Below are 10958 nucleotides of genomic sequence, written 5' to 3' on the forward strand. Positions count from 1 at the left end.
TCCTTTCTGTTCCGTTCCTTTCCATTCTATTCTAAACGACTGACTTGCTAACCCATTGATTCAAGACCTAGTTTATCTGCCGCCTTTAAACCCTCCTTTACTCTTACTCTCACAATCATAGCCATTCCAAAGAGATCTTTTGATTGTGGTGGTGGTGATTTTGTTTGTTTTTAACTTTCTGCTTTCCAGGGTTCATACCATTGCTGAAGCTTGATTTAGGTTTTCTGGTATGATTCAGGTATTTCGTTTATCTCATTGTTCTTCAAGAGCCAGTAGTCTTGACTTGTGGGGGAAAAACTGAAGTTGTGGTAAGGGAGCTTCTTACAGGAGAGTCGATGAGATGCTAGGCTATGACGGAGATAGCTTTTGCTGGATATGTGTGTGTGTGTGTGTGTGTGTGTGCGCGCGCGCGTGCCCGCACACGCACTTGATTGATTGCTTGCTTGCGTGCGTGCGCTTGAATTTTAAGAAGAGTAGCTTGTCATCTTGTCGGTACTCTTGGGGAAAATTGGAGTGACCAAAGCTGAAGACCATTAGAGCTCGGCCCAGATTTTGCTGAACTGAGGGAGTCGGTGAGGAAGGAAGGCCTCATTGACAGGAAAGCAGATGAAAGATGATGTGGTTGCATACACGGAGAGACACATTTGAGGGTACCTCAGGCTGGGTAAGGGAGTCTGTTTAGCCAAATTATGATCTAGGATGACTGGGGAATATATCAGTTGGCTTCCCATGTTTCCTTATCGCTCATGAGTGTGTGTATGCATGCAGAGGCCTATTCTGTCACTCTCTGCCTTATTCCTTTGAGACAGGGTCTCACTGGACCTGGAGCTATACTGGAAGCCATGTCTCTGCCTTCTACAGTCACATGAATGCTGGCATCTGCTAAGGTCCTCAATCTTACACAGCAAGTGCTGCTGTCTGCTGAGCCATCCCACCCCAGCCCCATCCCCAGCTTGACAAAACATTTCAGTGCTGGTGTACTTCTCAAGGGGGAGGGAGATGATGACGTCACGAAAACAGAATGAGAAGATAGTAATTTTCTTTGGTTTTCAAACGTCTAGTCCAAGATCTGGCAGACGAATTCTTTGCAGTGGGAGGGCTGTGTGATGGTGGCTCGGAGCATTTAATGGGGCAAGCTGCTCATATCAAGTCAAGACTGAGAAGGCTGGGGTGCCCATATGTCCCTCAAGGGCATACCCCAGTGTTCTAAGGACCTCCTCTAAAGATTTATGACCTCCCAGTGGTGCCACTGTGGTTCTTTGGGAGAGACAGTCATGATCCAAATTATAGCAAGGTATTTGGAGAATAGGTTCCTACTGGCTGACATCTCTTCAATATCTATATTTTTAAAATAAATTATTCTTTTTGAGACAGGATCTCTTTATGTAGGTCAGACTCCTAGAACTCAGCTTGTAGACCAGGCTGGCCTTGAACTCACAAAGATCCTCCTGACCCTCCCTGCTGAGTAGTGGAATTAAAGACGTGCACCATTACATCCTGCTGCAGTGTCTGTGTTTCTAAATTGCTTTGAAACAGTGCACTCAGACAGTTGACTGCCATCCGCGCTTCCTGGGACAGCCAGCAGTTTTGGTTCCACAGTAACTTGGGAAAAGAGGTGATAGTGGATTTTATGTAGTGCATAGAGGCTAGAGGTTCTATAAACAACCTGCCCTGCCCTGCCCTGCCCTGCCCCTCACAGTGAAGCAGATTCACCGATACTGAGGTTGTAAAACCCCTCTTTAATAAGTGGCAGGCCTATTGGGATTGCTACCCCCTTCATCCTGTCTCAGGAGCGATGCTTGCCCAAACAATTCACTTACAGTATTTCGTTCACTGCTTGGGGGAGGGGAGTCAGGAGAAAGCCAGCCTCCAGCTTAGTTTTAGACAGAATCACACACTGAACCCGAAGCTTACAGTTTCAGTGAGGCTCTGGGTAGCAGCAAGCTCCTGAGGTCTGCCTGGCCTCACACCCCAAAGCTGGGCTTACAGATAGGTGTGTGACCCTGTTTCACAGAGATGCCGGGAAGCTGAACCCAGGATCTCATACTTTTACAGCAAGTACTCTTACCCACTGAGCATCTCCCCTGACCCTCATTCACCACTTTTCCTACTTTGCGGGTAAGAGTGGCCAGGGGAGTTCTGGGCTTGGCCCAGGTCTCCTACCCAGCAAGGCCTTGGTAATACAGCTTATCTCCCATGTAAAGGTAGCTGTTCTCTGCTCTACCCAGCAAGGCCTTGGTAATACAGCTTATCTCCCATGTAAAGGTAGCTGTTCTCTGCTCTTAGCTGCCAAGAGAGGCTTCTGGCTTTCAGGATTTTAGTTAGCACGTAAAGATTGGACTCAGCTGTGTCTGAGAGGCACTGGATAATTCCCAACATTGCAGAGCATCTTGGCCTGCTCTGAGAAACATAGCCACCAGCAGGGCTACAGTAATCACCCAGCTCTGACCTTAGCACTGAGGGAAGAGAGAAGATGGAAGATAAACCACACATTTCGGACTCTTGAATATACTGTTCACATCTGCCTAACCTGACACACTGTGTTTTCTTTATAGGCTTATATCTAGTGAGAAATGGATATTACAAAATGAACACATTAAAGCCTAAGCTTTAATACAGGGCAAAGTAAATAATACAGGACCGGGCATGGTGGCGCACATCTATAATCTTAACAGTTGGAGGTAGGGAAAGGAGGATTAGGCATTCAGGACCAGTCACAGCTGCAGAGTGAGTTTGATGCCAGCCTGGGCAGAGGTAGGTGGATCTCCTTGAGTTCCAGGCCAGCCTCATCTACATAGTGAGTGAGACTTGGTCTCAAAGCAAACAAGGAAAAAAAATCCCCAAACAAACAAATCCTAATGGGCTAGATAGATGACTCAGCAGGGAAAGGCACTTGCTGCCTTGCTGAGACCTGATTAGGTAACCAGAATCCATCTTGGTCATAGAGAACTGACTGCTGCATGTCCCTTGACCTCCATGCACTGTGACTCACATGCAATTGAATGCATGCACACATGCACGTAGACAATAAGTAAGATGTAGTTTAGGGTTTTTTGTTTTGTTTTTAGGTTTTTCAAGACAGAGTTTCTTTGTGTAGCCCTGGCTGTCCTGGAACTCACTCTGTAGACCAGGCTGGCCTCAAACTCAAGATCTGTTTGCCCCTGCTGGGATTAAAGATGTGTACCACCACCACCACCACCACCACCAATGCCGTCTGGTTTTGCTTTGTTTTTGTAACTGAAATAGGGTTGAGGACTGGGGCTTGGATCCTAGTGTTCACATAAGACCAGATGTGGTATCAGGTATCTAGGGTCCTAACACGCTGTGGTAAGATGTGGGGAGATGCTCAGGACTCTTGTAAACAAGCTAACTGGCATTTCCTTCCAGCAGCCTCTCAGAGACCCTGCCTCAGTTGAGGTGAAGGCAGAGGCTGCCGCCCAAGGTCGTCACGTGACCTCCACATGCATGGTTTGCTTGCCTACACTTACATTCAAGCACCAATGTGCACACTCATGTACATACTTACAAAGACAAAAATAAAAAATAAAAAACAGGATTGTATAGAGAATCCCCACATCCCCATCAACATGAATGTCGGCATCTTACATTTGTATCTGAGATCTGTTTATTTGTATGTCTATGTGTTTTATTGTGCTTGTGTGATGTGACACTTGGGTGGAGGTCAGAAGACAGCTCTGTGGAATCCTTCTACTCTTACGTGCCTTCCAGGGATCAGGCTTGTGCACTTCTACCCACTGAGCTATCCCACTGGCCTGGATTTTTGTTTTTTGAAACTAGACTTGATTATGAGCCCAGACTGGTCTCATTCCGCATGGCCTCCTGAATGAACTGTCATCGTGCCTGCTTCTATTTGTTTCTGGGGCCTGAGAGTAGCCTTATATTCATCAGGCAAGCATTTTAGCAATTGAACTCCATCCCCAAATCCATTGGTGTTTTCAACAGAGTGGAGTCATCACTGTGGCCAGTTTTGGAACACTGAGTCTCCTGAGTGCTGAGATTAAAGGCATGTACCACTACACTCAGCTTTAAAAAAAAAAATTAAAGAGGCTAAAAATGTCTGGAGTGCTTTTGTCTTGTTTAATGACTCTTACTGAAAGGTGGGAAACCCCTTACTAACTACATATTGCTCAGTTGTCCTAGAAAGACAGGAATGTCAGCCCACCCTAGGGTAGCACTCCATATCTGACCATCCTTGTCAGTACTGGAGGCCTGGAACCCTGCCTCTGCCCAGCCAAGGCAACACCAGGAACAGCAGTTGCAAGGTCAATGCAAAGGGCCTCTGGTATCTGGAAGACCGGCTGAGCTGAGGCCTCCAGAGTAGGTCAGGGGGTAACCTGTGTGAGCCCAGAGAGGCTCATTTCCTAGAGCTAGGCTTCAGCCTTCTGCCACGCAGAGTAGCAGCACTGGCTGGTCTGGGTGCTTTGAGACAGGTGCCCAGCACTGAGGTGAAGTGCACAGGGCCAAGCCTGGTAGATGCCCAGGCATCTGAGCAGGCACAGTGGGATTTCGGCCTCTTCATTCTCAGGCATGTCTGGTTCCTGTGCCTGTTCTCACCTATTAGATGGCTCACTAAGAATGGTCTGGAAGGGATCTGTGCTAGGCATTGATGAGGCTTCTAAGGTAGAAACTCAATAACCAGCGTATTAGTCACCAGAAGCCCTGGAAAGGCTGGGTGGGGCTACCAGGAAAGGTACAGGGAGGGCATCTGTCCAGGGTTCCTCTGCGGTCTCTCAACCTCAGGGCGCTGAGGAAGTTCTATCTCCCCCAGGTTCCACTCCAGGTCCATTTGTTAGAGCCCCAGGCTCAGGGGCCTCCTCCACTAATTGCCTTGGTTCTTCTCTTAGGACAGAGCCTCTGGGCTCCCACAGTCTGGCCTGGGAGAAAGAGGAAGAAGGGGAAGAACTACCTGTCTGCCAGAGGGCTGAAGGTGGCCTGAGGGCCAGGCTCTCAGACCCAGGATGCCCCTGCCTGAGCCCAATGAGCAGGAGAGTGAGCATGTGAAAGCTGGCCAAGAGCCATCTCTTGGAGCCAGGAAACCCCAAGAGTCCTCCAATCTGGTCCTGGCCAAGGATAAAGGGGGATCCAAACCGACGGGTGCCGTGTCCCTGGAGATGCCGGGCCCTGCCACCCAATCCAGCAACACCCCCCAGACCTTGCCAGCTAAGAAGCAGGGGCGAATAATTCACCGGAAGCGTAGCAGAGTAGATTCTGGTGAGATTCCCTGGCCCTGCCGACCCTGGCTCTGACAAACCTGTTGACCTGCCCACCCCTATTGTCCATCGGGGTGAGCTTGGATACCCCATTCTTCCTTTCAGTTGAGCCTCTTAGACTCTAAGCACACCCTGTGTCCCAAGCACCAGGCTCTCTCCCCAAGCGCATGGGAACTGTAGCTATATGCAGAATTCTCTAAACTCCTTAAATCCTCTCCCTTCATCACAGAATCAGCTTCTAAAACCTGGGCTTGCCTGGAAGCTAGGAGCCTGAGAAGGCATCCTGCCCACAGGATCCTCCCTTATTCCAAGACCCGCTCTCCAAGGCCCCTGACCCCGAGCCTTGCCCTAGAGAATCTAACCCAGCCTTTTCATCCCCCTAGCTGCTCCACAGCCCCTGGAGTTTCTGAAGACCCCATATGGGGGCCGCCTTCTAGTGTACAAATCATACCTGTACAAGCAAGAAAAGGCTGTGGGGGACAAGGTGTACTGGAAGTGCCGCAAGCACTCGGAGCTCCACTGCCGGGGCCGGGCCATCACCCGTGGCTTCCGAGTCACGGTGATGCGGGACCACTGTCACCCACCTGATAAGGAGGGCCTGAAGGTCCGGCACCAGAAGAAGAAGCTGCCTCACTCAGACCTGCCTGAAGGCTCTGAAGGCCAAGAAGATGGGGTGAGCCTATGGCTGTACCCTGTAGAACCAGAGCCCACCCCTCAGCCAATTCCTGAAACCCCAGAGGAGGACCAGGGGTACCGATCCCTGGCACTGCAGAGCTTGCCTCCCAAGAAACGTCCCACCCCAGGAGTGGGTGAGTACGTGCCCTCTCCTCACTTGGGTGAGGAGGAGGAAGACTCCTCAGATCCTTCATGCCCAAATAAAAATGGTGTTTCGTGTGGGTTCAAAATGTGTTCAATGTCAAAAATATAAATGTATCCCAGTCATCATTAAGCCCACGGGATAGACGGCATTATGATTTGGGGGTCCCAGGGCCTTTCAGAATTTCCCAGTGCAGCAGGGCCTGGTGTGGGTCCTAGAAAACTGTGCTGATGGGCAGTGATCCAGGCTAAGTTTGGGTAGGGTTCCCAGGGGCAGGGCGTGCCTTTGAGTCCCAGACTCAAACTCCAATCCTATTGATGAAGGCCTTCAGTCTCAGAAAATTCACATGTGTTGGGGGTCTCAGGAGCTTATTCATAACTGAGGCAGGTTGTGGAACTTGTGGGGTGATGCCAATCAAATCATTCTGCTCTGCTTCCCTAGGGAGAGGTGGTGCGCTTAGAATAGGTGGGTGTGGCTTCCAGAATGCTGGGTGTCTCCGACCCATGAGGATCTGAGTGACTGCACTGGTTTTGGTGGAAGGGAGTGTCTTTTCAATATGTTAAGAATACTTGAGTGTGTGTCTCTGTTGCTCAAAAAGAAGGGCTGAGGATGTTGCTCAATGGTAGAGCTTTGCCTAGTGTGTTCCAGACCTTCGACTTAACTCTATACACTGTAAAAACAAAAGCTAGACAAAAATTTTGAACAAACCCTAGAAAAATATGACCAAGAATAGCCCAGAACATAACCTGCTGAATTAGAGCCCAGCATGCCCCCCCCACTGTGGTGTGAACTGGGGTGCTGAGGTCTAATTGACTTGGAGAAGGAACCCTTGTTCTTCTTGGGTGGCTTGGTGGGAATGCACTGGGCTTCATACATGCCCAGCCCAGGGAAGCATGCCGACATTTGGGAGAAAATTAACTTGGCGGTTCCTCCTGGGACCCCTGGACTCTTGTCCTTGGTTTGTGACCTTGCTGGGTTCTTCCTCTAGTGCGGTATCGGCCCCTTGAGTTCCTGAAGACCTGCTATGGGGGCACTTTCCTGGTTCACCAGTCCTTCCTCTACAAGCGGGAGAAGACTGTGGGGAGCAAGGTGTACTGGACCTGCCGGGAGCATGCGGTCAATGGCTGCCGTAGCCGGGCCATCACCCAGGGCCAGCGAGTGACGGTGATGCGCAGCCACTGCCACTCACCTGACATGGAAGGCCTGCAGGCCCGGCGACAGCAGGAGAAGACCATAAAGAAGATACAAGCAAGACGAATTGGTGCTGGGGACCTGGAGGACTGCGATGACATCGAAGACTCGCTGCTCCAAGGGGTGGACAGCCTGTTCTACCGTCGGGCAAAGGGCACACTGACTCTCAGTAGGTCTAAGTCCAAGTCCAAGTCCAGGTCCAGGTCCAGGTCCAAGTCCAAGTCCAAGTCCAGAAAACGTCAGAAAAAGGCACGTCAGGAACCTTTGCAAGAACCCCCCGAGGACGACCAGGACGTGGATCCCCGTGAGTCTTAGTGTTTGGGGCCTGCTGGCCGGAGTTGGCTGCCTCATTTTGGGAGGGGGTGGCCAGCCTTCTCAACCTACCCCTGCATTCTGAATCTGCACCCTCCCCTAACTGCCTCTCTTGTGCCCTGCAGGAGGTCCAGAGTTTCTGAAGACCCCTCTTGGGGGCAACTTCCTGGTATACGAGTCCTTCCTCTACAGGAGGGAGAAAGCAGCTGGGGAGAAGGTGTACTGGACCTGCCGGGACCAGGCACGAATGGGCTGTCGCAGCCGAGCCATCACCCAGGGCCGGCAGGTGACTGTGATGCGGAACCACTGTCATCCACCTGACCTGTTAGGACTGGAGACTATGAGGCAGCGGGAGAAACGCCCCGGCCCCACTCAGTGGGATGGTCCAGGTACCTGTGGTGACCCCACAGCTTTTTCTATTAGCTATGCCTATCCTGCCCTCCTTCCTTGTCAATATCCTGACAGTCACAGTCCTCTCCTCCGTGCCCCCCACTTCTGCCCTCAAACTCAGTCTGTCTGGGATCTGTTCTCCCAGGCTCCTCTTTGCCTACCTACCACTCTTCCAGGCCCCAAACCTGATAAGCCTAATCTCCCATCCTCTGTTATCTGAAGAGTTATCAGTAGACACTGAACGGGTAAGTAAGGCCCCATTCCCGCAGTGTGAACAGAGGGCAACAGTCATTCTCAAGTCCAGGAGCTAAAGAGCCTCCCTCTCCTGAGATTTGTTTGGTGCACACCTGCATGCCAGAATCCTAGCTCTGCCCATTTGGCTCCAAAAGAAGCTAGAATCTGCATACAGAAAGTGGTTGTGCCCAGCCTCCCAGTCTGGTAGTTTTTGGAGTCCTCTGAGATGCCTTTTTGTCCGAAGCTTATTCCAAAAACAGGAGGTGTTTTATCATCCGTATTCCCTTTTTGTTGCATTTCTGTGACACCTCATAAACAGAGATAGTACCAGGACATGGCATCACTTCTGCCTCATGCATCCCTCCTTTAAGCCTTTGCTTCACCGTTTCTTAAAATGCATTCTACGGCAATCTCCTTGTTACCTGCTAACATCCAGCCAGAGGAACTGATTTAGCCTTGGTCTACTTTTTAAGTAGGTTTTGTGCTTTTTGTTTGACTTTAGGTTGTTTTGTTTCTTGAAACGGTCTCAATTCTCAACTATGTTGCTCTGGGTGGCCTCAGACTTAGAGATCTGCCATGCTTCTGTGTGTGTGTGTGCATTTGTGCGCATGCGTGTGTGTGTGTGCATGCATGTGTGCATGCACATATGTATTTGCATACTTGGCATACATGTATTGGTTCAAGGGCAACATGTAGGAGTCAGTGTTTTTCTTCTGTCGTGTAGGTCCTGGGGATTGAACTCAGATTGACAGTCTTGGCAACAAGTGCCTTTGTTTTCTAAACTGTCTCATTAGCTCCTGCCTTCTGTTCTTGTCAAATTCTGCCCCTAGTGAGCTGGGACTATCCTGCCCTTCTCCTTTTTTCCCTTGTGGCTGCTCAGCAGCTGCTGTGTGTGCCTCTTTTTTCAGGGAGGCATTACATCACATCAGCAGAGGACCCCAAAGCTTGCTGAGTCCTGCTTCAGCCTTGCCTGGGGGCTGATGCCAGGCCTGGCCATCACCTAGATTCCCTGGCTAGCTGCCCTGCCTCTGGGCTTTCTTGTCTTGATTTGAGAGGTCCTAGAGCTAGTCATCCTGGAGGACCCACTTGAGAACCTTTTCCCACGCACTCACTGCACAGTGCGGCTGTTGGAGAGTGCCAGGCCGTAAAGCGTCACTCCACAATAGTGGAATCTGTTTGAAAAGAACGTGTGCTTTTCTTATGGTTGACCCCATGTATTGACCAGATTCTGCTTCAGGACTCGGGCATCCTCTGCCTCCCTGATGTTCCTAGACTGTGGTTCAGCAGGGCCTTTTCTGACCATAACTTGTGTTCTTCAACACAGTGTCTTCCTTATTTGTTTTTGTTCTGTTCTGTTCTGTTTTGAGACAGGGTCTCTCCTTATGTAGTCCAGACTGTCCTAGAGCTTGCTATGTTAGACCAGGCTAGACTTGAGCTTGCAGAGATCCTCTTGCCTCTGCCCAAGTGCTGGGATTAAAGGTATGAGCCACCATGCCTGGTGCAACCCAGTGTCTTCCCACATGCCTACCTAATGCTCCAGGACTGGAGTTCCATCTGCCGATCCTCCTGTGATGACCACGATCACTTTCGCAGTACTGTCTGAGATTTCTTGGTTTTGTTTTCTGTTTCTTCTACTGAAGCTTTAAGTTTCTGCCCTCACACAAAGGGCAGAATACAAAAATGACTCTTTGTATTGTGCCTAGTCTCAGCAGTATGGTGGCCCCACCTGTACCCTGCTGAGGCAATAGCTGGTCTCTCCAGGCACAGTCCGCACCTGCCTGCTCTGGTGTCTATCTTCCAGCAACTTCTCCTGTGTGCATTGGCCTTTCAGGCCTTCTCATGTTAAAGGAAGGCCCTGCCCTGTGCGTACATGGGGCCTAACTGCCTTTGCAGAGCTGGCAACTGTAGTTCTGGGTCTTAGGAACACTCCAGCACAGGTTCTGCCTCCTCCCTTTCAGTGTCTCGTCTCTCCCACTGGGTCACCTTGCTTTGTTCCTTATATATAAACATACCTTGATACCATTGTGCCTCCAGTTCCCCCAGTGCCTCTCTGACTCAGCCACCGTCTACATGCTTGGTGTAGATCTTGTCGCAAGGCTTGGCTGAGTTCTGTTGCTTACTGTGTGTATATGAGTGTTTTTCCTTCATTGGCGGCCCGAAGGCAGCATTGGATTCCCAAGAACTGGAGTTACAGACAGCTGTGAACTACTGTGTGGGTGTTAGAAACTGAACCTGGGTCCTCGGAAAGAGCAGCCATCTTTCTAGCCCCTTGGCTCAAGTTTTATCTTGCACATCCTTAATATTTTAGAGTTTCTCTGCCTCTGTTCGTTCTGTGGGTGTCTTTGCTTACTGTTTCTCTGTCCTTGGACGCTACTCTTTTACTTACTGAAAGCCATTTTTTTAATGTTCATGTGTATAGCTGTTCTGCCTGTATGTATGTTTATGTACCGTGTGTGTGCCTTGTGTCCATAGAGGCTGTGCTTGGTACCTATGGATGCCAGAGGTGGGGATCAGACCCCTGAAACTGGAGTTACAGATGGTTGTAAGCCTTTGTGTGGTTACTGGGAATCAAACCTGGCTCCTCTGGAAGAGCAACCTGTCCTCTTAATGGCTTAACGTACATCTCTCCAGCCTTTCCCTAACAAACATTTTACTCCAGTGTGGAGGAGGTGGGCCATTTCCTCTGGGCTGCTCTGCTCCACAGGTGGTCCTAACCTCCTGGCTTCCTTCTCCACCATTCTAGGTGCTCTGGAATCAGGTGCTTCTACCCAAGCCCTCAGCCT

General features: G+C 50.2%; 1 protein-coding gene across 2 annotated transcripts in view; it reads left to right on the top strand.

Annotated features, from left to right (window-relative positions):
• The window catches only part of LOC142831502 (FLYWCH-type zinc finger-containing protein 1-like), a 30411-nt gene that overhangs the window by 13328 nt on the left and 6125 nt on the right, over positions 1-10958 (top strand). Inside the window, exons 2-5 of one of the 2 annotated variants that reach the window (XM_075941694.1) lie at positions 4866-5232; positions 5615-6040; positions 7037-7543; positions 7677-7940. In XM_075941694.1, the coding sequence (XP_075797809.1) occupies positions 4980-5232; positions 5615-6040; positions 7037-7543; positions 7677-7940 (1450 nt within the window). In that variant the 5' untranslated portion in view covers positions 4866-4979. The remainder of the gene's footprint in view (positions 1-4865; positions 5233-5614; positions 6041-7036; positions 7544-7676; positions 7941-10958) is intronic. The other variant, XM_075941697.1, reaches the window with a different exon arrangement.

Source organism: Microtus pennsylvanicus, chromosome 11, assembly GCF_037038515.1.
Source record: "Microtus pennsylvanicus isolate mMicPen1 chromosome 11, mMicPen1.hap1, whole genome shotgun sequence".
In the NCBI taxonomy this organism is placed as follows: Eukaryota; Metazoa; Chordata; class Mammalia; order Rodentia; family Cricetidae; genus Microtus; species Microtus pennsylvanicus.